At 45.3% G+C, this 27,706-nt stretch overlaps 1 protein-coding gene across 2 annotated transcripts in view; it reads left to right on the top strand.

Moving 5' to 3' along the window:
- Positions 1-27,706, top strand: part of LOC137437107 (synapsin-3) — a 179,179-nt gene that overhangs the window by 63,753 nt on the left and 87,720 nt on the right. For both annotated transcript variants that reach the window (XM_068131497.2, XM_068131498.2), the window contains exon 5: positions 9,413-9,470. In XM_068131497.2, the coding sequence (XP_067987598.2) occupies positions 9,413-9,470 (58 nt within the window). The remainder of the gene's footprint in view (positions 1-9,412; positions 9,471-27,706) is intronic.

Here is a 27,706-nt window from a genome sequence, read left to right as displayed (position 1 = left end):
AGCAACCGATTTGTGTTTGTTTTTAAATGTTATCAGCGATGTTGTTTAAACTATGAGCCTGGTTTTGATAATAATGTGAACCAGGTGTGATTTGAGAGAAGATTCCGGCACGGCTGCTCACAGTGAGTTCCACTAATCCAAGAATGATGTTATGAGAGAACGAACCAAAACCTTCATTCGTCTTCTGAATGAAGTACAAGACAATTCGGGCAATATCGTGAAGATGTAAGAAAATAAATACACAGATTTTTGTTAATGGGTCGAATATACGAAGAAGTTGGATCCATGGTGACACCTGGATATGTGAAAGCTTGAGAAATTAGGTGGAAATCCCCAGGTTTTAGGGATGGATGAGGCGCCATCATAGAGACAGGATGTACTAGTTCACCTTTCTGCTATAACATGCTCCTTAATACTAACTCTTCATTTTAAAAGCGTCACATCTTTGGCACCCATTTGTGATTATCGTGACCCACATTCTTTCCTTGTTGTGTCTGAGAGTTGTATTGACTCCTTCCCGAGGCCTCCATCCCAGGACCCTCTGAGGCCCTGCCACTAGTTAGCCAAAGCTGAATTGTTAGTTGTTGGTTTTTTGTTACAGGATCCACGGCTCGTAGTTGAGCCGCCGCACACACGTCTCACACACAGCGACTCGAAGGGGTTTCGGGTCTTTGACCGTGGAACTTGTTAGCCGGTGTCTGTGACTTGTGGGCACTCTACAATGACCACGGCAGCACTTGCAGTAATTCAACAATAAACTGTATTGAAACAAACAGTACAGTAACAAATGAATGACAATATTCATTGTTACAGTCGGTTGGTCCGAATCCGCATCCACGTACAGTGCTCCTTTAATGCTCATGAGCCTACTCTTGGACTGTCCAATGGTCGGCCTCGAATGCCTGCTCCGCATCGAGTCGCACGAAGAATCCACTAGGCGGGCCTCATCAGTATAATCAGTGCTCAATGGCGTCCTCACGCTCCTCCGGAGACGTAGGTATTCCACCCGACACATAGTCCAAATGAGTCGTAATACACTGGCAAAAGTCGCACATCAAATGTGGCTTGCAACCGGATAAGTATCGCTTTGCAAAAGCCTCGATCAGCAACACATGCACACCTGGCCCTCCGACCGTTCGTTCTCCCGCGCTTCTCGTTCACCAACCAGGAAGCGCCGAGAGCCAGGTGGTGCTGCCCTCTGCCATCTCGACTAACATTGCACTGAGAGGTCAACTGGTCAAGTGTCAGAATGATCTTTAACCCCACTGACAACTTGGTTTCACGCTGGAGAAACCTTCAACTCTCCAGAAGGCGGGAATACTCGGTTCTGTGGGCGGAGTCTACAGAAGGCGGGAATACGTGGTTCTGTGGGCGGAGTCTACAGAAGGCGGGCATACTCGGTTCCACGGGTGGAGTCTACAGAAGGTGGGGATACTCGGTTCCATGGGTGCAATCCATAGAAGGCGGGGCTACTCGGTTCCATGGGTGGAGTCTATAGAAGGCGGGGATACTCGGTTCCATGGGTGCAGTCTATAGAAGGTGGGGATACTCGGTTCCATGGGTGCAGTCTATAGAAGGCGGGGGGGGGGGATACTCGGTTCCATGGGTGCAATCCATAGAAGGCGGGGCTACTCGGTTCCATGGGTGGAGTCTATAGAAGGCGGGGATACTTGGTTACATGGGTGCAGTCTATAGAAGGTGGGGATTCTCGGTTCCATGGGTGGAGTCTATAGAAGGTGGGGATTGTCGGTTCCATGGGTGGAGTCTATAGAAGGCGGGGATACTCGGTTCCATGGGTGCAGTCTATAGAAGGCGGGGATACTCGGTTTCATGGGTGGAGTCCATAGAAGGCGGGGATACTCAGTTCCATGGGTGCAGTCTATAGAAGGCGGGGATACTCGGTTCCATGGGTGCAGTCTATAGAAGGCGGGGATACTCGGTTCCATGGGTGGAGTCTATAGAAGGCGGGGATACTCGGTTCCATGGGTGGAGTCTATAGAAGACGGGGATACTCGGTTCCATGGGTGCAGTCTATAGAAGGCGGGGATACTCGGTTCCATGGGTGCAGTCTATAGAAGGTGGGGATTCTCGGTTCCATGGGTGGAGTCTATAGAAGGTGGGGATTGTCGGTTCCATGGGTGGAGTCTATAGAAGGCGGGGATACTCGGTTCCATGGGTGGAGTCTATAGAAGGCGGGGATACTCGGTTCCATGGGTGCAGTCTATAGAAGGCGGGGATACTCGGTTCCATGGGTGGAGTCTATAGAAGGCGGGGATACTCGGTTCCATGGGTGGAGTCTATAGAAGGCGGGGATACTCGGTTCCATGGGTGCAGTCTATAGAAGGCGGGGATACTCGGTTCCATGGGTGGAGTCTATAGAAGGCGGGGATACTCGGTTCCATGGGTGCAGTCTATAGAAGGCGGGGATACTCGGTTCCATGGGTGCAGTCTATAGAAGGCGGGGATACTCGGTTCCATGGGTGGAGTCTATAGAAGGCGGGGATACTCGGTTCCATGGGTGGAGCTTATTATACCTGTAACCTTGTTATTCGTGGTACCAGGCTGTGCATGAAAATATTTATTCATTTGAGAGTGATTGTGTTTTTGCAGTTATACTGTTATAATGAGGCAGAAAAGTGTGAATTCACAATTTGAATTGTGGTGCAAGCAAAGGAAGAAGACAAGACTGTTGGCAAATAGACGATCGGCCAACAGCAATGGGATACATGTTTGTGGAAATACCACTTATACAAGTCAAAATAATTCAACAATGTCATTGTTTGGTGTGCACTACAGTGTACAACACAACAAGGGAGGACTAGAATTTGCCAAAAGCACATTGCTTTTCCACAAGGCCCCAAACCCTCAAAAATGAGCTCTCCTGGTATACCAGAACTTCTCAGTCTCCCGATTTTGTTCAGGTGCAAAAGACGCCATTAGAGATCTCAAACTGATGGAAAGATTGCTTTTCACACCAAAGCATTTCACATCACAAATCTCAGGTGGGCCTCATGGAAAATGGCAGTGCCCAAATGGAATTGAACAAATGGAAATGCAATTGCAGCTCTTATATCCACAAACGCATTGACAAGCGATAAATTAGTTGCCATTTCTACCTCCACATTTTGAAGATGGCGGCTCTTTCCGGTGCAGTTTGTGATGATCAATGGCCACGCAATGCTTTCTGGGCCACAGATTGGCATTGACAAGCATGAGAGACCAAAAATAATGTTGCCACACCACAACTGCAGAGTTAACTCGAACGGCACTCGGGAGAGAGCATGTACCTCCACCAGGCTGAACAGTTTACATTTTGTAAACACTTCCGGTCATATCTGGATTCGGACCTCAACCACTCATATGGGAGGTGTGTGTGTGTGTGTGTGTGTGTGTGTGTGTGTGTGTGTGTGTGTGTGTGTACATGTTCACACACACATAATTACGTTAGCCGCAGTATGTACAAGCTAGTTCACTTCACATAGGTTACATCATTTTCTGTAACTAGGGCCCTATTCGAGTGAGGTTGTCCTGTTTTTACATATGCTGTGATAGGTGGTGTAGTTGACTGCAGAGCCTGGTTAGAGAGCATAATTAATGCGTGTTCTCTGTGTAACCAGACAAGGCTCAGGCAAGGTAAGAACCAGGTGAGTACAGGACAACTTAATGGCTGTGCCGGCGTTCTGTGTGCGACTGTACAAACCTCCCCGTGGCTCGTGCTGGGCAGGTGCCTCTACCTCACACCTTGCTCAGATTGACAGTAAAAATCCGTTTGTATCCTGATCCTACCTGTGTTTACCTCTTCTACGAGCCTCGACAATGAAAGAGAAAAGAAATAATGAAATTACTGTCTTTTTCCCATCTCCCCTCTCTCTGCCTTGTTTCATATTCATTATAATTACCTTGCTTTACGTGTGCCACCGTCGCCACACTGGCAGGTACATCAAAGAGCACTGTGACAAATTGTGTTTATGATGTAAACAATGTGGATTTTGCAGAGGTTATTGTTGTGATTGGTACTACGTACTGCGTAGTGACGTCTGGGGGTGTGGCTTCAGTGGTTAATGGCGGCTCGTCATGATGGCAGTGTGCTCTGTGATAGCTTGGTATCGTCTTTAATAAACCACTTGATTAAAGGAGATTCCTGAACTTACTACATGGTGGCAGCGGTGGGATAAAGTGAAGATCAACAAGCAGTTTGACGTTTGGTCTTGTTTTCTTTGCGGATTACCACGGCGGCACGTTCCGTGTTTTTTTTTAAACATGGCGAAGCTCACGACAATGGACTGGTCCAGCTCGGACCTGGCGGAGACCTTCAAGTTATTCAATCAACGAATGAACTTGGTGCTGTCGGACGAGGGCATCGATACTAAAGCCAGGCAGGCCATCAAGATTCAGATTGCTGTGGGAGACGAAGGACTGAGGCGGATCAATGCATCGACTCTGAGTGAGGATGATAAAAAGGATCCGGATAAATTATATAAATTATTCGAGGATCAGTTGGACATTCATGTAAACTTTCGGATTCACTGGCTGGAAATGATGAGATTTCGGCAGCAAGAAGGAGAGTCCATTGATGATTTCGTCAACCGATGCCGACGGAAGGGAAGGTTGTGCAATTTCTCCGAAGCAGAACTCTCGGAACGGATTATCGAGTTGATTGTTGCGAGCACCCCACATGATGATTTTCAAAAGCATCTGCTCAACCAGGAGGTCGGGTACGACATGGACCTGGTTTTAAGTGAGGGACGCAAGTACGAAGCAATGGTAATCGGAAAGCAGGCCATCCAGAAGATGGAAGGGCCTTCATCGTCTGTGAATGCCATGACACATCGACAAAAGTGCAAAAAGTGTGGACTATCACATCCACCACGGAACTGCCCAGCATACAATGATTATTGTAAGTATTGTGGTGAACTGGGACACTGGGCCCGTTGTTGTGAAAATCCCAAACGAAGCACGAGATATGCTGATGGATATGAGTGGAGCCGCCGTCCTGCAATGAGTGGAAGAGGCTGTCGAGTCAGCAGAAGCTAGTTGAGAGGTATGCTTCGGGGAAGTAACAATAATGGGACATCGGTGAATGAAGTGTCGGGTATTGTACTGAAGGCGATGAAGACAGTTACGACAGTTACGAAAGTGACACTGACGCATATGAACACACCAAGCCGTTTCACGTGATCAGGGTATCCGCACTGTGTATGAAGGAGACGAGGGATGAAGTGTACACATTGTTGAACATTGTATGCCCTGACATGAAAGGTGTATACAAACTGCAGTTGAAAGTGGATACAGGTGCGTCAGGGAATACTTTGCCAACGCGTATTGTGAAGAACATGTATGGAAACAAATGGATGTCAAAACTGACTCCGCTTGGTGGGACCAAGCTCACTGCTTACAATGGCAGTGAGATCAAGTGTCATGGAATCCTCAAGCTTTTGTGTCGATATAAAGACTCAGATTGGTTCAAGTACAGGTTCTATGTGGTTGAAGTACCTGGACCTGCAGTACTTGGACTACCAGCGTGTGAACGGCTCAACATCGTCACCATAAACAGCATTGCTGGGCAACGGAGGACATTGCTGAAGGCTGCACCTCCAGCATCAAGGATTCCGAAACCAATGCGCCATGAGGAACAGGCCTACAAGGTGAATTCCGTGGATGATTTGAAAAGGCTGTTCCCGGACAGGTTTGACTGCATTGGGAATTTTAAAGGAAAAGTGAGGCTTCATCGAAAGCCTGATGCAAAGGCATCGATTGACGCACCAAGGAAGTGTAGTGTTCACATCAAAGGGAAGTTGAAGGAGGAACTAATGAAAATGGAAAAACAGGGTATCATCAGGAAAGTGGACTATCATACGGATTGGTGCTCTTCCATCTATAATAGTGTAAAGAAAGATGGGAGCTTAAGAGTATGTCTCGATCCGAAACGCCTAAACTCTTGGCTGAAGAGGTGTCCACATAAAATACCGACATTAGACGAGCTGAACCCAGAATTTGCTGACGCCACGATATTCTCAAAATTAGATGCTCGGGCTGGTTATTGGGCTGTGCATCTGGACGAGGAAAGCCAGGATTTGACCACATTCCGCACACCTTTTGGGCGCTGGTGCTTCAAGAGATTGCCTTTTGGGTTATGTGTCAGCCAGGATCTGTTCCAGCAAGCCATGGACCGCATACTCGAGCAAGCACCAGGCTGTATTGGTATCTCCGATGATGTGGCAGTATCAGGACGAACTGAAGAGGAGCATGATCGTAATCTTCTGAACCTGATGAAAGTAGCACGAAGAGAGGGTCTGGTTTTCAACTCTTTGAAATGTATCATCAAGACCGACCGTATCAACTTCTTCGGCTCGATCTACAGCAAACAAGGAATCTCACCTGATCCTGGGAAGATCTGCGACATCCGGAAGATGCCGTCACCGCAGGATAAGGAAGACTTGAGCCGATTCATTGGACTGATGAGCTATCTGTCACCACATATTCCCCACTTTGCGGATAAAGTGGCACCCCTCCGAGATTTACTGAAGAATGGAGTGCCATTCATGTGGCAGGAAGACCATCAGTTTGCATTTGAGCAACTGAAACAGAGTGTTGATGCAGATGCCTGTCTAACATACTATCATCATGACAAGGAGACAGTTTTGGAAGTAGATGCGTCACAGAAGGGACTGGGTGCATGCCTTTTGCAGGATGACAAGCCTGTTGCTTTTGCGTCACGTACTCTGACACCCACTCAGTCTGCATATTCAAACATTGAACGAGAAACCCTGGCCCTTGTTGCTGGCATACAGAAGTTCCATACTTATGTGTTTGGGAAACGCTTCCAGGTATACACAGACCACAAACCATTGGTCATGATCATCAGCAAACCGCTTACAAGCGCCCCTCCACGGCTTCAGCGCCTTCTTGTGAAAATCCAAGGCTACGATTTTGATCTGGAGTATAAGGCCGGCCGTGAGATGATGCTATCAGACACGCTGTCGAGGCTACCGAACCCAGAGAACAATCAGGAACTGCAGTTGGACACACGTGTAGATGGTATTGAGCTTGATGTGGATGATCATCATCGCTTTGACCTCATTGATTTCAGCTCAAAGAAATAGGACCAACTCGGAGAGTGTGGAAAGGCTGATAGAACCTTTCGAGCATTGCAGCAGGTTGTACATCGAGGGTGGCCTGCTAGGATTACAGAGCTGCCTGTGGACTTACGTCTGTACTGGCCATACCATGATGAAATTGGTATTTGTGATGGTGTTCTCTTCAAAGGTCGACAGGTACTAATTCCAGAGCAGCTACGGAAGGATATCCTCGACCAGCTCCATGAGGCGCACATGGGGATCGAAAAGACAAAACGTCTAGCACGCGAATGTGTTTACTGTCCAAGTATATATCTGGACATTGAGAGAGCTGTCAGAACATGTAAGGCATGTCAAGAGAACCTACCAGAACAAAGGCGTGAGGCTATGATAGCTCATGAGATACCAGCGGTACCATGGACAAAGGTAGCCAGTGATATGTGTGAGCTACACGGGCAGACCTACCTCTTGGTGACGGATTATGACACCAAGTACCCAGTTGTGAAGAGAATGGAATACATGACGAGCAGTGCAGTAGCCAAGGCCACATCTGAATGTTTCAGTATGTTCGGCCCACCTCTGGAGATCATATCGGACAATGGAGCTCAATATGTGGGTAAGCCGTACCGTGATATGTGTACCAAATGGAATGTAAAACACACGACAACATCGCTGAGGTATCCACGCAGTAATGGATTGGTTGAGAGACTAGTTCAAACAGTGAAGAACATGATCAAAAAGTGTATTAGATCAGGGAGTGGCATAGATATTGCACTACAACACCTGAGGTGCACACCTGTAGATTCCCACCTCCAAGGTCCAAGCGAAATTCTGTTCAACCGGCCCATACACACCAACCTACCAAGTCGTCTGTTGGTTCCTGTACAACAAAGGCATCAGGAAATTCAGGAACGATTGAAGGAACGTGGAGACCAGATAGCGAAGCAATACAACAGAAGGGCTGGGCCGCAATTACCTGAATTGACTCTTCGACATCGGGTTTGGATTCTGAACAAGGACACGCACCAATGGTACCCCAGGAAAGTTGTGGCTCGCTGTAATGAACCCCGCTCGTATATAGTACAGACGCCTAACGGGACGTGTCTTCGAAGAACCAGGGCACACTTGCGTGAACTTCATCCACCCGATTGTGGTGCCAAGTGGAAGGACGAACCGACCCAACAAACACATCAAAGTGTCTACCAACTGCTCGACACGTACATTTCAACAATGACACTTCAGCAATGGAAACTAACGGCTGCTCCAGCTCCAAGGATGACGAGAGTGCTGAGACAACAAGGCCGGACAACTCTCCGTACTCGACCAGATCAGGCCGTGTGATTCGAAAACCGTTGAGATATCGTGATGGTGAATAACGACCACCAGAAATCAGCCCTTGTAATGTTGGTGCAGAGACAATCCGTTGATTGGAATGATTCTGTGTTTTCTCTGTTTTAGCAAATCATACTGAGCAGTAATTACATTTTGGTTAAGAGTTATAACAGTAACCCCAGATCCCATCTATGTGTGGTTCAAGTTGTGTCTGATTGTGTTTATTATTTTGATTTAGTTTAGTAGTGTTTTGTTGCATACAAACATAATAATTTCAATTAAAGGGAGATGTTGTGATTGGTACTAAGTACTGCGTAGTGACGTCTGGGGGCGTGGCTTCGGTTGTTAATGGCGGCTCGTCATGATGGCCGTGTGCTCTGTGAGAGCTTGGTATCGTCTTGAATAAACCGCTTGATTAAAGGAGATTCCTGAACGTACTACAGTTATGGTTGTTATCCACGTATGAACGGGTGCAGGTGTGTCTGGGGATGAACGTGGCCATCTACGCAATTGTGTGTGTGTGATGTAAACAAGGTGTGTTTGTTGCTTATTTTTGTTTTGTGCATTGCATTTTGGAGCCCTTACCTTTAGCGCAGTGCATCCTGGGAAGATGGTGGCAGTGGGTTGTTGGCAGGTCCATGGTGAGAGGATATTTCTGGCTGGGAGTCGTGTTTGATGTGTATTTGCAGGTGTATATATATTATGCATGCATGACCATTGGTTTACCTCAGCGGAATAATATTGAGGTTAAAGGGTTCAAACAACGACGATTCTGAGGTCAACTGATGACCAAGTCCAGCGAGCCATGTTTGTTGGTGGCTCGTAGTTTAAAATGTATAATTTGTCAGAAAAATAAATAAATCTTTTTCACTAAATAAATGTTCTTATATATTTAAATATAAAAAATAGTTTGTTGCATTTATTGTGGATATTTTTGTTCATTCTAACACCTCTCGAATTTTAAATCTAATTACAAAATGTAACACCCCTCCTTCTTCCTAAAGGTCAAAGGTGTTCCGTGGAAAGAAAGTGCATGGAGAGTATGACATCAAGGTCGAGCAGGTGAGTATCAAATGGCATATTCAGGTTTCGCTACGTGTGAAGGTGTTTCTTTTCCAGTGGTGTCTGTGATCGAGAAAAAGATGCAATTACCATTATCAGAAACGTTAAACAAAGCTCGTTACCGAAAGTGTTTATTTTGTTTTTAAAATGTACACTCGTGGAAGAATGAATGAATGAATGAATGATCGTTTTAAGGCCATTTTCCCCGCTAGAGCGGAGGTGAGCCAACTCGTGGAAGAAAGAGATGACGGAGAACCAGGAAGCGATTGCTCTGACAAAGGGCAACAGACGGATGCAATGAGGAAGGGAGTAATTGAACTGGAAGAGAAGAAAGAGACGGATTGAGTGAGAGGAAGAGAGGGATCAAGTGAGAAGGAGAGAGGGATCGAGTGAGAGGGAGAGAGGGATCGAGTGAGAGGGAGAGAGGGATCGAGCGAGAGGGAGAGAGCGATCGAGTGAGAGGGAGAGAGGGATCGAGTGAGAGGGAGAGAGGGATCGAGTGAGAGGGAGAGAGGGATCGAGTGAGAGGGAGAGAGGGATCGAGTGAGAGGGAGAGAGGGATCGAGTGAGAGGGAGAGAGGGATCGAGTGAGAGGGAGAGAGGGATCGAGTGAGAGGGATCGAGTGAGAGGGAGAGAGCGATCGAGTGAGAGGGAGAGAGGGATCGAGTGAGAGCGTGAGTGGGAGAGAGGGATCGAGTGAGAGGGATCGAGTGAGAGGGAGAGAGGGATCAAGTGAGAGGGATAGAGGAATCGAGTGAGAGGGATAGAGGAATCGAGTGAGGTAGCAAGGGATTGAGTGAGAGGGTGAGAGGATTGTACTTGGTGGTGGAGGGTGGGAGGTTATAATGGGTGAAGATGTGATTGCTCGTTGGGATAGAGAATGAAATGAGGTGGCGATGTACTGCTAACGTGGAGGTCTGGAGGGAAGAGTGGGATTGAATAACCTCAGGAAGGTGGTTCCACAAACTGGGGATAAGAGTAACAAAAGAGTGGAGGTGGGCAGTAAGCCCAGATTTTGGGATTTGTTCCAGGTGGGGGTTAACTTGTATCCAAAGGTGTTTTTCTTGTTAAAAGAAGCATTTGTGTGTCGGTTGTTCTGCACCCCATCTTGGTTTCTCGCGATGATTTCACAGAATATGGTCACAAATATCAAATGATCATCGCAATCACTCTATGTAGTTTTCTGTTGTATCTATATCTACCTGCATCGCATTGAAATTTGAAGTTGAAATTCTGTAAGATTGGTCCAAGTAAAGGAAGATAAAGAGAAAACAAAAGTGGACCAAGAACAACTTGATCCCTGGTGACAAATGACAGGATAATGCAATGGGTCTAATAGGCCGCAATATTTACAGCAAATGTATGATCTGCAAGATTGGATCTAAATAAAATACAAGCGGGCACAGAGAGATACCGAGAGGATAAGAGCGTGTACAATCATAAAACATAGGGTCAATGCACCTGGCGCTCACCTGGTAGAATAAACAGTATAATACACTGACTAAAGGTATTTTAAACCAATTTCATTGGTTGCTAGAAGACAGAGCAGCATGTAGAATCATACTAACATAATCATAAGACTTTAAACAAACAAACAAAAAATACCTATTTTGGGGGGGCAACCCCCCTCCCCCAACCCCATATACCTCCTAAGACCCCAATTTTTCTAATGCCTTGAACAAGCATTGCTACATCATGGGTGATTGAGGTTGTTTTCAAGTTTTATCGAAATTGCATGTGTAGTTTCTGAGAAGAAAGCAAATACCTATTTTGGCGGGCAACCCCTCCGTAGACCCCTAAAGGAGCTTTTTTTTTTAAATGTCGTGAACAAACTTTGGTACATCACGGGTGGTGAAGGTTGTGAGTATGTTTCATCGAAATAGTGTGTGGTTTCAGAGGAAAAAGCAAATACCTATTTTGGGTGGTCAAACCTGGACCCACTTTGACCCCCGTAAACCCCCTTAGACCACGATTTATTTAATGTCGTAAACAAACTTTAGTCACAACACAAAAATATCATTTGTGCCAAATTTTGATCGCAATCCCATCAGCGGTTTCGGAGAAGAAGTTTCAAGTGTTTACGGATTGACGGCCGGACAACGCGCCATCGCATAAGCTCACCTGAACTTCGTTCCAGGTGAGCTAAAAACCAAACATGTGGAATTGGGAATGTAATTGTTGAAGGAATGTTCCAGGGTTCATTCAAAGTGCCTTTTGGCACGAGGGATGTACAGAACACCTGAATCCAATATCCATGTAACTGAATTGCCTCATAAATAATTGTTCAGCACGTGCAACTCGTGCACCTTTAAGTTTTAGGGGTACAGGAGGCATTCTGATCAAATTTGAAATTATTTCTGAGATACCAGCACTGAATCAGCTAAAAAGCACATTGATTACAATCTTTAAAGATCCATTACAATGCCATGTCTATCAGAAAATGAGAGGCATCAAATCATTGGACACCTTCAAGCAGGGTATTCCATCAGCCATCTTGCAAAGCTCTTCAACATGAGCAGAAGAACTGTTAATAATCAAACTAAAATACACAACTTGTTGTCTGTCTGTCTGGCTGATGATTTTGACCGTGATACATTCAGTCGTTACTTATTATCCAATCTCAACCAAACTTGACAGGCGAACTGAGGGTCACACGATGAAGGTTGTAGCACATTAATTCCCGCCACCCCCTCCCCAAGGGGGTTTTCCCTGTTAAGGGGGTTCTCCCCGCAAATGGGGATTTCCCCGCAAATGGTGTTTTCCCTGCCAATGGGGTTGCGTGTTGATTGCGTATTAAAATATTGTAAAGGAGGAGGCGTTCCTATGGTGAAAATTTCGTGTCCATCAGACCAACGGTTGCTGAATTTTTTTTCCTAATGATCGGATGGATAAGTGTTGTATTTGTCGAATTATGACGTCATAACGAAGGCACCAATGACATCATCATTAACATATATTCTTCATGGGGAGTAGTTGACAATGAGCCAGGTCCCAATTTTTTTCCATGGAGTGGTTTCTGAGATATAGAGGCGTGAAGTTTTTCCGAGATGGTGCCTGCACCACATGACCTATGACGTCATGATTATAATTAAAATATTCCACATGAGGAGGCACTCCTATGGTGAAAATTTCGTGCCCCTCAGACCAACAGTTGCTGAGAAAAAAAAATTCACAATGATCGGATACGTGTTGCACTTGTAGAATTTTGACTTCATAACGAATGCACAGATGACATCATTTACATATCTTATTCCCCAAGGGGAGTACTTGACAATGAGCCATGTTTCAATTTTTTCCATGGAGCGGTTTCGGAGATACAGAGGTGCAACTTTTTTCGATTTTTTCCAAGATGGCGTCTGTACCACGAGACCTATGACGTTATAATTATCATTAAAAAATTATACAGGAGGAGCCGTACATATTCTGAAAATTTCGTGTCCATCGGTTTAACAGTTGCACAGGAATTTTTGTTTTATTCATACTGATCAGATCAAGCATTGTACCTGTCGAACTATGACGTCATAATTAAGACACTGATGACATCACTATCAACATATCTTATTACCCATGGTGAATACTTGACAATGAGCCATGTTTCAATTTTTTCCATTAACTGGTTTGGGAGATATAGAGGTGTAACGTTTTTCCAAGATGGCGTCTGTACCACATGACCTAAGACGTCATAATTATGAATAAAAAAGATAATACAGGCGGAGGCACTCCTATGGTAACATTTAGTGCCAATCGGACCAACGGTTGCCGAGAAAATGGATTTTTAAAATGCAGACACGTACGGCACACGACACACGGCAAACGTATGGCAGACTGAATGCTTAACCCCGCTTTTTGCTTCGCGAGCACAGGGTAACAATATATATCCCAAGAAGTGGACGTTCTATGATAACGACTCACTCTCAGGACAAATACATCTGCTTGACCCATTCACACAATCTGTTCCAGAGTACTGCAAATACACTCCATGGACCTTGCAGAATAAGTGGCAAAACCTTCTTAGGGTTTGTTGTTGGACTGTGTGTGCCCTGGATAAGCCTTGGTGGAGGCAGGTGGGCAAAACATGGAAAGAGCAGAGGGTGCAAGACCAGAGAGGAGGACAGAGAGACAGAGACGGAAAGACAACCAACCGAGAGAGAGACGACCGATCCATAGACCCAGCTTCATCACGGGTGATTCCGATAATCTTGAAGGCCTTGGTTTCCATGGCATCAAGCTGAACAAAATGTGAGGCAGAGGAGCTATCCCAGAGAAGAGAAAAGTATTCCAACATGCTACGGATGAAGGCCTTATATGCAGATTGGAGTTCAGATGTGTCAAGGAATGGCTTTGTATGACGGAGGATACCCTGTCTGTGGCTGGCTTTGGAGGCCAACTTTGAAATGTGATTTGTCCAAGAAAGATCATGGCTTATAGCGAGACCCAGGAGTTTGAAGGACTGAACCTTCTCAAGAGGATTATTAAGAAAGTAGGTTGTAGGGTTTCCCAAATGGTCTTTTTGGAGAGAGATGGTGAGAGTGTGAGTTTTATCAGGATTGAAAGACTTGTTCCAAGTGTTTGACTAGCTTGTGATTTTTTTAAGGTCTGAAGAGGGGGAAAAGGGTGCATGGCAGAGGGTGTAGTCATCAGCAAATACAGACTTGGCATTTAATATGGAATATATATTTTTTCTTGACTTGGGTTTCCTTTCTGAACTCAGAATATCAATCTGGTGAGTTTCTTTTACGCTTTGGTGATTTATTTGTTAAAAGAACCATGTCACTGATTGTCTGTCGCAGCAAGAGGTCAATAACAGGATTATATCACAGGTGGCGTGACAAAATGTACGGACAGGTACATTTGACGATTGGCTTCACAATCGGGTATATAAGGGTTGTTGCGTTCTGTATTAGTGGGAAACAACTGCTGCACGTCTACAAAAGTTATTGCCGCTTCCGATGGAGATGGTCCGTCAACTGGACAATGCTGTTTGTCATTTAGTGGTGGCTTTACGAAATTCCGGCATGAAACAGCGTGCTGTTGCTCGGCAGTATGGCATCACTCAAGGTCAGGTGTCAAAGATCCTGAAACGAAATGCTCAGAAGGGTGTCCCTACTCCAATACCGAGGTCAGGACGTCCCCGCAGAACCACAAGGAGGGATGATCACCAGCTGCACCGGTTAGTCCGCAATGGCCGTACCAAGTCAGCTAATCGGCTTAGGGCTGAGTGGCAGCAACTGACAAAGTGCCTGTATCCAGAAGGCTAGTCAACCAACGACTGGTTCAAGCAGGCTATCGTGCCAGGCGTCCCCTGAGAAAGCCACGTCTGACCAGACAACACCGCCAGCGCCGATTGCAGTCGGCCAGAGAGCACCGTCAATGGCAGCCAGGACACTGGAATCACGTGATCTTCAGTGACAAGTCTAGATTTCTGGTCTATCATCAATATGGCCGCGTCCGAGTGCGCAGACAAGTGCATGAAGCCTACAACGAAGATTGTATAGTGCCAAGAGTCCAAGCTGGAGGTGGTGGGGTGACCGTTTGGGCTGCTTTTCATGCAGTGGGCAAAACTGACCTGGTTGTTCTGAATGGAAACCTGAACCAGTTCAAGCACAGGGCCATTCTGGAAGAAACATTGCTTCCATTTGTTTGTGCAGCCTTTCGAGGAAACTTTGTCTTCCAAGATGACAATGCACGGCCTCATCATGCTCGCATGATCCAACACTTTCTTGCTGACCGTGGTGTAGAGCATATGGAGTGGCCTGCCATGTCCCCGGATATGAATCCGATAGAGAACTTGTGGGCAGAATTAACGCGTCAAATCGACAACTTGGACCAGCAGCCTGCCTCTGTGCGTGAATTGCAGCAGGCTATTGTAACTGCATGGCAAGCGATTCCTGTCCAAACCTTGGCAAATCTCGTGAACAGCACGCCTCAACGTGTACGTGCTCTCCTGAATGCTCGTGGGGGTTACACGAAGTACTGAACTGTAATTTTACTGTCCGTAATCCCAGTCGTAATTTAACTTTTGTTTTTGTTAAAAAAAATTTTTGGCTAATGTGCAAAATATAGAGATACTTCTGGAAAACGCCCAGAAGTTTAACACAGTACTGTCCGTGAATTGAGTTCGATATCAGTTTACATCACTTTCAAGGATCAATTTATTTGCTTTGAAATGTCAAATGTGTTTTTTGTTTCTTTTAAAGGTCACATTAACAAAATCTAGAATAATTTCAACATAATTCCAATGAACTTTTGGTTCTAAATCATCTTGAAATGCAAGTTCACCCCAACAAAAAAAATATTCCATATTAAATGCCAAGTCTGTAGATAAAGAGGATTTCCCAGAGAGTCAGAGAGATAATTGATGAAGATCGGGAATAACATTGGGCCCAGAACACTGCCTCTTGGGGCACACCAGTCTTGACAGAGAGTGGGGATGAAAGGATTCCACTGAGTGACGCATGTTGGCTACGAGAGCAGAGGAAGTCAGTAAGCCATGTGTCGAGTTGTCCTTGAATGGGCAGACAATTTGGAGAGCAAAGTGGGATGTCAGACTGTTTCAAAAGCACGAGGTAAGTCCAGAGAGACAACGCTGATCTCATGTCTGACATTGAGGGCCTCCATCCATTGTTGCGTGAGTAGACGCAGCATGTCCAAGATAGTGACCTGGTCTGAAACTAAATTGGTGATCTGAGATGAGGTTGTTGGAGGAAAGGAGGAATTTCATATCAACTGCTCTGATGGATTCCATGACCTTGCTGATGATTGACCTTCATTGTGATAACATTATGGCCGGGATTTGGAATTTGGCCTTCATTGAGATCTTTTTGGCCAATACTACCTCTCCAGAATACTGGAGTCATGAAAACACAATCTCGATCTTAGTATCAAAAATGACAAGATTAAGATCCTTTGAGTCTCTAGTTTGTGATTTGACACGGTCCTGTAAATCCAGATAGGGTAATGACATCTTACACATCCACAACCCTTCAAAATCAACCTACAAAACATTACTATCATGAATATTGCATTCCTATAGGATGAACATGTGGAAAGAAAAGAGGAAAGAATGCTCCCAATACTGATGTAATAGGAGAGATTATGGGATGGAAGTGCCAAAGTCGTACCAATTGTTTTAGGTGGTTTGGGAACCTGGGAAAGGCTTCTTTCAAAAGTTGGATATCACTCTCCGTATTAACACTCCAAGTATTAAAAACATCTCACAATTTTCTGACAACATCATGATTTCCCAGGATCGAGCTGACCCGGAAGTGAATATGCATAAGCAACAGCTCAAAGGTAATAATATCAGCCTCTGAGACCATGAAGAAGCTTATATGAAGACAATCTTACTATCATTTAGCTATCACATATGTTTGTACTGTATGTATAATAATTGTATATGCATGTAGCCGCAATAGTGCCCCATGGTGGTATGTGTGCTCGCCCAGAAGTGGATGGGAAACTGAAACTAGAATTCATTTGTAGATATATGTGCAAACCAAATAATTTAATTAGGAACGAATTAAATAATGCAACTCTCAGAGAACATGGTTATATGAGCTGTTTGAGAAGGACAGTACTTACTTGGCCTTCGTAGATGGGTCCTTCAGCTCGTATGGTTCAATGTAAAAAAAATAAAGATTTTAAAGGTAATAGAAAAATCCAGGATTGAGTGAACCAATAAATCTTGGAATGTTTGTGTGATCCAATACATCTTGGTGTGTTTGAGTGATCCAAGAAATCTTGGAATGTTTGAATGATCCAAGGAATCTTGGTGTGTTTGAGTGATCCAAGAAATCTTGGTGTGGTTGAGTGATCCAATAAATCTTGGTGTGTTTGAATGATCCAATAAATCTTGGTGTGTTTGAGTGATCCAAGAAATCCTGGTGTGTTTGAATGATCCAAGACATCTTGGTGTGTTTGAGTGATCCAAGAAATCCTGGTGTGTTTGAATGATCCAAGAAATCTTGGTGTGTTTGAGTGATCCAATAAACCTTGGTGTGTTTGAATGATCCAAGAAATCTTGGTGTGTCTGAGTGATCCAAGAAATCTTGGTGTGTTTGAGTGATCCAAGAAATCCTGGGGTGTTTGAATGAGCCAAGACATCTTGGTGTGTTTGAGTGATCCAATAAATCTTGGTGTGTTTGAGTGATCCAAGAAATCTTGGTGTGTTTGAGTGATCCAAGAATTATTGGTGTGTTTGAGTGATCCAATAAATCTTGGTGTGTTTGAGTGATCCAAGACATATTGGTGTGTTTGAGTGATCCAATAAATCTTGGTGTGTGTTACGGATTCGTCACTTCCGCTGTTGTGGTTTTCATCCACTTGAAATATTTCTGATTCTATGTACTATTATTGTCTTCAAAAGTTTTATTGTTCATGAACTGCTTGCAAAGGATAAAAGCGTTGATGTTAAAAAGAGACAGGAAGTCGGATCGGGAGCCGGAAGACGAGGAGGAAGAAGAAGAAGAAGGTGAGGGCGTGGCGAGTGAAGTCGGACAAGAAGCGAGTAGCTTCCAGCTCAGTCGCGAGCGTTGTCGAACGAAAGTCGCAAGTGAACTTTGAGTTTCCTTGGAAGGAGTTCCTGCGATAGGTGTTATCGCTGGGGAATTGAAAAACCTGCGTGGTCAGGTTTGGGCGTTGCGATTCCGAAGAATCATCGCCGGGTCGTGTCGACTCAAGTAAGAGCCGTCGGCCATTTTGACCCTCGCGCTTTGTTCATCAAAAGGTCTTGGCTACGCGTCAGTTTTTTCACCATCCTGTCGTCTGTCGGGGATGTGTGTGCGCAACGCTGAGTTTGGAGATTAAGTTGCGGTTTGCCTGCTGAACAGTGAATGTTCATATCTGGAGGGTGCCTTGGGGATTTCCCATTCCGCCACGAGTTTGCCTTTGGTTTTGGACCACGTGACTTTTTGCGTCGCTTCGACCGCCTACGCCTGAGAGCTGCTTCGGCGGTGCGACTGCCCTTGCCATCCGCACGGGATTCTGGTCTCGATTGGACATTGTTCTAGCGATCGCTGGAGCGAGTCAACCTCATCTTGAGGACGGGAATATAGAGACATTGGGGAAGGTTTTTCCACTCACTGGGAACACCGTGAGTTATCCTATGCTAGTTGATGGTACCATCATAAGAGATATTGAGTGTACTTTTGATTGCTATTTGTTGTACCGTTATTCTTGTGTGATTTTTAATACAATATTTGTTTGTTGATAATCATTGGTGTTGTTTCACTATTGATTTCTGACACAGAATAACATATTTTTCTGCCGTGGCTCCTCTCGGGACTCGGAGGTACATTGCGACCAGGGGGTCGGGGAGGAGCACGTAACATGTGTTTGAGTGATCCAAGAAATCTTGGAATGTTTGAGTGATCCAATAAATCTTGGTGTGTTTGAGTGATCCAAGACATATTGGTGTGTTTGAGTGATCCAATAAATATTGGTGTGTTTGAGTGATCCATTAAATATTGGTGTGTTTGAGTGATCCAAGACATATTGGTGTGGTTGAGTGATCCAATAAATCTTGGTGTGTTTGAGTGATCCAAGAAATCTTGGTGTGTTTGAGTGATCCAAGAATTCTTGGTGTGTTTGAGTGATCCAAGAAATCTTGGTGTGTTTGAGTGATCCAAGACATATTGGTGTGTTTGAGTGATCCAATAAATCTTGGTGTGTTTGAGTGATCCCAGAAATCTTGGAATGTTTGAGTGATCCAAGAAATATTGGTGTGTTTGAGTGATCCAATAAATCTTGGTGTGTTTGAGTGATCCAATAAATCTTGGTGTGTTTGAGTGATCCAAGAAATATTGGTGTGTTTGAGTGATCCAAGAAATCTTGGTGTGGAGGAAATTATTCCGATCATTCTCTTTTTGAGAGTGAAAATAAAGGTAGTTACTGCATTCCTGATTTATTTCTAATGGCTTTTAATTTTCATTTTTCAATATAAACACAAATACAGGGCTAATGTCCTCGATCTCGCGAGATCTTGGAGACGGCGGCAGGGGTTTTCGAAGCTCCAAACGGTCTCCACGTTTTTCGAAGTTAAGTCTGTTCACAATTGTATTTTGTCGAAACTGTATTTATCTTTCGGTGTGTGAAGTTATTGTGTGCAACTTTGGTTGTTTCTCGGTGTTTATCTTTCATAAATTGATCGTCTGTTTGCCGTGTCGTGAGCAAGGCCTTGTACAGTGTGCACTGTACAACCTTGAGGCTTTGTTTTTCTCTCAGTGGTCCGTCGTTTGTGATCCAATAACTTTCGTTCTCTGTATTCCCAGGCTTTTCACCCATAGCCTACTTCCTTGTGTAAATCTCAACTCAAAAAAAAAAAAAAAAAAACATTTCCTTCTCTGTTCTCATTCGTTTATTCATTCTTATTCGTTCGTTCGTTCTTCGACCACGTGTTTCTCCCCCATTTCCCCAGATAGTTTTCACTCATTAACCTTCAATGTTTACACTTTCCCCTCAAGTTATGTATTCCGTCATATTTTATAACACCTTTTTCTTCTTCTTCTTTAAAAGGCTGCTTTCGACTTGCTCACCAAATCAATTCATCCCAAAAAAAATATCCATCTCCTATAGTGCCTTTGTTCTACATTCCCTAAACTCTCCTGCACTCCATCCTCCATCCAGCGTCCTTAAACGTATTTTTAACTCGAAGGTCACAAGAAACTCATTTTGCAATAAATGTTCGTTTCCCATAAATCGTACACTTTCAAAAATCCAATCTCACCCCTCCCCTCCAAATCTTCCCCATAACCCCTCCCCTCCAAATCTTCCCCATCACCCCTCCCCTCCAAATCTTCCCCATCACCCATCCCTTTCAAATCTCCCCCCTTGCCCCCTCCCTCCTAAACTACCCCCTCACCCCTCCCCGCCAAGACGCCCCCTCGCCCCTCCCCTCCTAGAATCCTGCCTCACCCCTCCCCTCCAAATCTCCCCCATATCCCATCCCTTTCAAATCCCTCCCCTTGTCCCTTCCCTCCCAAACTCACCCCTCACCCCTCCCCTTCAAATCTCCCCACCCTCATTGCTTCTCAATTTCCCCCCGCTCACTCCCCCTCCTCAAAGCGTCCTCCCCGCTTCTTCCCCCTTCAAACTCTCACCTCCATCTCCCCCAACCTTCTGCCTCGCTCTTCCCCCTCCTCAAATAACACCTCATTGTGGCTCACCCAATCACCATCAAACCTTTTGTCCGCCCCATCCTTCCCTTTCTCCGAGCTATTCTGAAATCTCTGACACACCTTCAACAGCTCTCCCTACCTCTTCCACCTCTTCCACATCTTACCCTACCCCTCCTCCCCCCTGTTCTGTATCTGATGCTCCCCCTTCCTCTTCATTAACGGTATGGACCTCAAACATCCGGGGCCTTCGTTCAAACTTAACCGATCTCTCCATACAGGTTGCTTCTGTCAAACCAGACGTGATCTGCTTAACAGAAACTTTCCTCCTTTATGATGTCTCTGATTCCATAGTATCTCTCCCGGGCTACTCCCTCCTCCGGTATGATAGACCTGAGCCTCGTCCTGGAGGCGGGGTTGCTATCTTTATCAAAAACTCTCTTCCTCACTCGCCCTGCACTGCACTCTCTCCACCTCACCCCCAGGAATACCTCTGGCTACGGCTTCCCCTTCGCTCCCACCTCTTGTTCATATGTGTGTTGTACCGTCCACCAAACAGTGATGACTCCATCTACATCTCGCTGTCTGATGATATGGACCAACTTCTATCTAGTCATCCCAACTCTCTCTTCCTCATATGTGGTGATTTCAACTGTCATCATGCCAGTTGGCTGGGTGTGGGTACCTCTCTCACCAGCCATGGCTCCTCAGCAAAGGACTTCTGCGACTCACTGGGACTGACACAATCTGTCAATTTCCCGACCCGGATCTCAGTCAACGGAACATCTTCTCTTCTGGACTTGGTTATGACTAACTTCCCTGAAAATGTCTGCTGCTCTTCTTCTGCTCCGATCGGAACATCTGATCATGTCCTTGTTAAAGTGGACATCTCTCTGACCATCCTCAGGGAGCCTGCTCAGCGTCGACGAGTCTGGCATTTCACTCAGGCCAACTGGCACGGTCTTCAAGCAGCCATCAATCATCTGGACTGGTCTCCCATCTCTACCACCTCTGACATCAACTCATCCTGGGAATTCTTCCAAAGTAAATTGCTCTCTCTCATGCACAGATTTATCCCATCTCGTCTTCAGTTGTCATACCCTTCCTCCCGTCCATGGTACACGGAATCTTGTGGTGAGGCTGTTGCCCAGAAACAACTTGCCTTCGTCTCCTGGAAAGCAAATCCAACGGAAGGAAATCTCATTTCCTTTCACAAAGCCCGAAACAAGTGTGTGTCCACCCTCAGGAGAGCCAGGAAACAATATCTCTCCGTTCTCAAGACCGAACTCTCTTATCTGTCTCCCTCTTCCAAATCCTGGTGGCGTCTGGTCAAATCCGTTTCTGGTGTTTGTTCCCCCTCCATCCCCTCCCTTACCTCAAACGGCTACACAGCTGACTCCGCACGTGAAAAAGCTGAATGCCTCAACTCTGTGTTTGCCTCTAAATCTTGTGTCCCAAACCCATCCCTCTCTGTACCCACCATACCCAGTCGTACCCTGCTGCTCCTGGACTCCGTGTCCTTTCCTCCTGACAAGGTGGAAAAGTTTCTGTCAACCCTCGACTCTGATTCTGCAACTGGACCCGACGGCATCAGCCCACGGGTCCTAAAATCCTGCTCTGCTGCTCTATCTCACCCTCTCTCTGTTCTCTTCACCCTCTCTTTTGCTCAAGGTCAACTGCCATCTGCTTGGAAATCAGCCAACATCACCGCTTTGCACAAAAAAGGTGCAAAAACAGATCCTAGCAACTACAGACCAATCAGCCTTCTCCCAATTATCAGCAAAGTCATGGAATCCATCATTGCTTCTGATATGAAATCTTTCCTCTTCTCCAATGGCTTGATCTCTGATCATCAATTTGGTTTCAGACCAGGTCACTCTACTCTGGACATGCTGCTTCTGCTGTCTCAACAATGGATGGAGGTCCTCAATGCCAAACAGGAAATTAGAGCTGTCTCCCTCGACATATCACGTGCCTTCGACACGGTCTGGCACCCCGCTCTGCTCACCAAACTCTCCTCCTTTGGTATCCATGGAAATCTCCACGCATGGCTGGCGGACTTCCTCTCTAGTCGTCGTCAACGTGTGGCCCTGAATGGGTTTCTCTCATCTCCTCTTCCTGTTCAGGCTGGAGTTCCCCAAGGCAGTGTTCTGGGCCCCGTGCTTTTTCTGGTCTTCATCAATGATCTCTCTGACTCTCTCGAAAATCCTCTCTATCTCTTTGCTGATGACTCCACTCTCTGCCGCTCCATTCCTCTTCCCTCAGATCGGCAGTCTGCTGCCTCCTCACTCTCTGAAGACCTGGACAAAATCACAGACTGGTCAAACAAGTGGAACATGTCTTTCAATCCTGACAAATCTCACACTCTTACTATGTCTCTCCGAAAAGATCGACTGGACAACCCTCCCATCTACTTTCTCAACAATCCTCTCCAAGAAGTTCTGTCGCTCAAGATTTTGGGTCTCACTATCTGCCATGATCTTTCTTGGGAAAACCACATTTCCAAGCTGGCCTCCAAAGCCAGTCGCCGACTGGGCATCCTCCGTCGTGCGAAGTCCTTCCTCGGCACACCTGAGCTCCTCACCACATACAAGGCTTTCATCCGCAGCTCAATGGAATACTGTTCTCCCCTATGGGCCGGTGCTCCTGCCTCACACCTAGCTCGGCTTCACGCTGTTGAAACCAAAGCTTTCAGAATTATTGGAATCTCCCGCGATGAAGCTATCTCTGAGGGCCTTTCACTCACTCACCGCAGGCAGGTAGGTGGTCTTTCTGTCTTCTACCGACTCCTCTCCGGCCTTGCACCCCCAGCTCTCTCTGTGCTCTGTCCCCCAAATATTCCTACAGGTCGCACAAGATCTGCCAGCAACCCTCTGATGGTTAAACTGCCGAAATCTCGGCTCTCCGCTCACCTTCACTCTTTCATTCCTCTTTTCTCCCGCCTCTGGAACAAACTCCCTCACTCCCTTCAATCCCACTCCTCCCTCCAGGTCTTTAAAACAGCTGTTCACCACCATCTCTTATCTTCCCCCATCCAAAACCTTGATCTTTTCTACCCCCGCTAATTCACCCCAGATCCACCTTGTTTGAAATTCCAACTTCTTTCCTGGAAGTCCTGGCAGTGTCCATATGTTTTATACCTCTCCCACTGCCCCCTTCCCACGCCCCCCCCCCTCCCCCCAAAGCCCTCGCCCTCTCTCAGATCTCTCGATGTCTCCATGTCTCTCGGTCCCTGCTCTCAAATGTTGTGTTTGTGTCCTTCCCCCTCTCTCCCCATCTTGTCTACCGCTCCCTATGTTATATGTTTTATGTGTCGGTTTGTCTTTCTGTGTGATTAATGTTCGCTCTTTCACGAGCCTCGATATTGTATACAAAAAAAAAAAAAAAAAAAAAAAAAAAAAAAAAAAAAAAAAAAAAAAAAAAAAAAAAAAAAAAATGTAATTTTTTGGTGCTTTATATTGATTTGTACTGAACTGATTAAGATAATTTACTACCTGTCAGAAGGTTAGTGAATTAAATCTCAGCCATCTTTAAATTATTTCCCAATCATCTGCACTGTAGCTATGCAGTTTATTTATGTACTAGTATATAAGCCTGACATTAATGGTGGGACTCGTGCACGTGCCAGAGTCTGAAGCCTCGGCCTATTGTCTGGTGTGTTTATATCTTCTTTATTAGTCCCCTACCGGTGTACACCGTAGGGGACTATAGGTTTGCACGCCGTCCCTCCGTCTGTCAGTCCGTCAGTCCGTCAGTCCGTCACGCAAAGAACAGTTTTCCGGACTTTTTTTCTAAACGCTTAACGCTAATAATTTCAAACTTGGCACATGGTTTCCTCATGATAAGTTACAGGTCAAGTTCGAACTTCACGACGTTTCGATCATTTTTGTCCCCCGTCGCTCAGCGGAGCGAAAGGGGGACTATGGCTTTCCCCTCCGTCCGTGTGTCCGTCCGTCCGTCCGTGCGTGCGTGTGGCGTGCGTGCGTGCGTGCGTAAGCGAAGGACCGCATTCGAATTTGGTGTGTGGGTGCAACCCACGTCAAAATCCAAGATGGCCGCCGCCATGTATGTCTGATGCCATGTATGTCTGAACCTTGTAACCTGCATATCTTGAAAAATAAGCGAAGTACCAACTTCTAATCTGGTGTGTGGGTGTATCTAGGCATAAGGAAGAACGCTATTGAAAATTGGGTCGCCACGTCAAAATCCAAGATGGCCGCCGCCATGTATATCTGAACATTGTGAGATGAATATCTTGAAAAATAAGCGAAGTACCAACTTCTAATTTGGTGTGTGGGTGTATCTCGGCATAAGGACGCACGCTATTGAAAATTGGGTCGCCACGTCAAAATCCAAGATGGCCGCCACCGTATATATGTCTGAAACTTGTGAGCGAAATATCTCGAAAAATAAGCGAAGTACCAACGTCTAATTTGGTGTGTGGGTGTATCTCGGCATAAGGAAGAACGCTATTGAAAATTGGGTCGCCACGTCAAAATCCAAGATGGCTGCCACAATATATATGTCTGAACCTTGTGAGTGAAATATCTTGAAAAATAAGCGAAGTACCAACTTCTAATCTGGTGTGTGGGTGTATCTAGGCACAAGCAAGAACGCTGTTTAAAATTGGGTCGCCACGCCAAAATCCAAGATGGCCGCCGCCATGTATGTCTGATGCCATGTATGTCTGAACCTTGTAACCTGCATATCTTGAAAAATAAGCGAAGTACCAACTTCTAATCTGGTGTGTGGGTGTATCTAGGCATAAGGAAGAAGGCTATTGAAAATTGGGTCGCCACGTCAAAATCCAAGATGGCCGCCGCCATGTATGTCTGAACCTTGTGAGATGAATATCTTGAAAAATAAGCGAAGTACCAACTTCTAATTTGGTGTGTGTGTGTATATCTCGGCAAAAGGAAGAACGCTGTTGAAAATTGGGTCGCCACGTCAAAATCCAAGATGGCCGCCACCATATATATGTCTGAAACTTGTGAGCGAAATATCTCGAACAATAAGCGAAGTACCAACGTCTAATCTGGTGTGTGGGTGTATCTAGGCACAAGCAAGAACTCTGTTTAAAATTGGGTCGCCACGTCAAAATCCAAGATGGCCACCGCCATGTATGTCTGAACATTGTGAGATGAATATCTTGAAAAATAAGCGAAGTACCAACTTCTAATTTGGTGTGTGGGTGTATCTCGGCATAAGGAAGAAGGCTTTTGTAAATTGGGTCGCCACGTCAAAATCCAAGATGGCCGCCACCATATATATGTCTGAACCTTGTGAGCGTAATATCTTGAAAAATAAGCAAAGCACCAACTTCTAATCTGGTGTTTGGGTGTATCTAGGCACAAGCAAGAACTCTGTTTAAAATTGGGTCGCCACGTCAAAATCCAAGATGGCCACCGCCATGTATGTCTGAACCTTGTGAGCAGAATATCTTGAAAAATAAGCGAAGTACCAACTTCTAATCTGGTGTGTGGGTGTATCTCGGCATAAGGAAGAAGGCTTTTGTAAATTGGGTCGCCACGTCGAAATCCAAGATGGCCGCCACCATATATATGTCTGAACCTTGTGAGCGTAATATCTTGAAAAATAAGCAAAGCACCAACTTCTAATCTGGTGTTTGGGTGTATCTAGGCACAAGGAAGAACGCTATTGAAAATTGGGTGGCCACGTCAAAATCCAATATAGCCACCTCCATGTATGTCTGAACCTTGTGAGCGAAATATCATATCATAGCATGTTTTCTGCATCTTAAACTTTGTCAACTCACATCACTTCACCGACAGGGGACCTAGGCGTAACGCTGGTTGACAAAGTTATGGCACTTTGAACTTTGATAATTCTGATTATCCTTAACTCAGTGCCATTTTAAGTTTTAATTTCCTTTAAAAACCAATTTCTCTGCAATAATAGGACCGATTGAGATAAAAATTTTCACCGTAGGAGGGACTCGGTCTGTAGAATATTTTAATGGTAATTATGACGTCACAGGTCACGTGGTTCGGTCGCCATATTGTTTTTCGTGAAATCACGAAAACCCCTTTTTCTCAGCAACGGCTGAACAGATCGAGGCCAATCTTTGCAGGCAGAATCGCATACCCACGATGAACAAAAAAGTCAGCGAGCATGACGTCATGCGTCACATGGTTTCAGAGTTATGACGTTTTTAAGCATGAACCTTTAAAACCGAGCTCCTCCCTCATTTTTGATCCAATCGAGGGGAAACTTCACAGATCTGTTCAGCACTAAAATGTCCTTTTGGAATTTGCGATAGGGCACGTGGTTTGGCAGATATCGTTCATCAAACGAAAATATTGTAAAAAATGGATATCTCTTGTTTATTCTCGAGTTCTCCTCAAGCCGCGCTGCACGTCCTCAGCCTCGTCTCGCGAACGTCAACAGCGCGACACCGTGCGCTTTCCGGAGGGCTGGAGCCAAGCCGAGCAACATATATATATATACACATCGATCGTGAACCGGAAAATATAATAAATTACTGATGGTTTCAGTTATGTCGTTTTTAAGCATGAACCTTTAAAACCAAGCCCTTCCCTCATTTTTGGTCCAATCGAGGGGAAACTTCACAAATCTGTTCAGCATGTCAGTCTACTAAAATGTCCTTTTGGAATTTGCGATAGGGCACGTGGTTTGGCAGATATCGTTAATTAAACGAATTTTTTTTTTTTTTAAATGGATATCTCTTGAATCGCTGGTACCTCAGACCGTGAGTTGGTAATAATTTATATAATTCACACAGTGCAATACGTGCAGGCCGCTGCACGGAGCGACCATGCGGGCTTATCAACGAGGCGAGGCGTGACACACATGTGTCTCAGCATACCTCAGATCAAGCTTGAAAACCAGCATCAACCATGCATAAATTTGCATATTCGATCATTTTTGACAAAGTTATGGCACTTTGAACTTTGGTAGGGGACATGTATTGCAGCGCAATACTCAGAATGCTTGTTTATTATACATCCGACGGATGCAAATGAACACTCGGTTTACTCTGCACGCGTTGCACACTATGTGCAGCGAATTTCACCTCCCTTCATCTTGTATTTATTCTTATTTAAAAAACGCTTCTGTACACTGCCGTTGAGGTTCAGTTTGCA

Source organism: Myxine glutinosa, chromosome 11 (genome assembly GCF_964187855.1).
Source record: "Myxine glutinosa chromosome 11, kmMyxGlut1.1, whole genome shotgun sequence".
Classification (NCBI taxonomy): domain Eukaryota; kingdom Metazoa; phylum Chordata; class Myxini; order Myxiniformes; family Myxinidae; genus Myxine; species Myxine glutinosa.
This window is presented reverse-complemented; position numbering and strand designations above follow the sequence as displayed.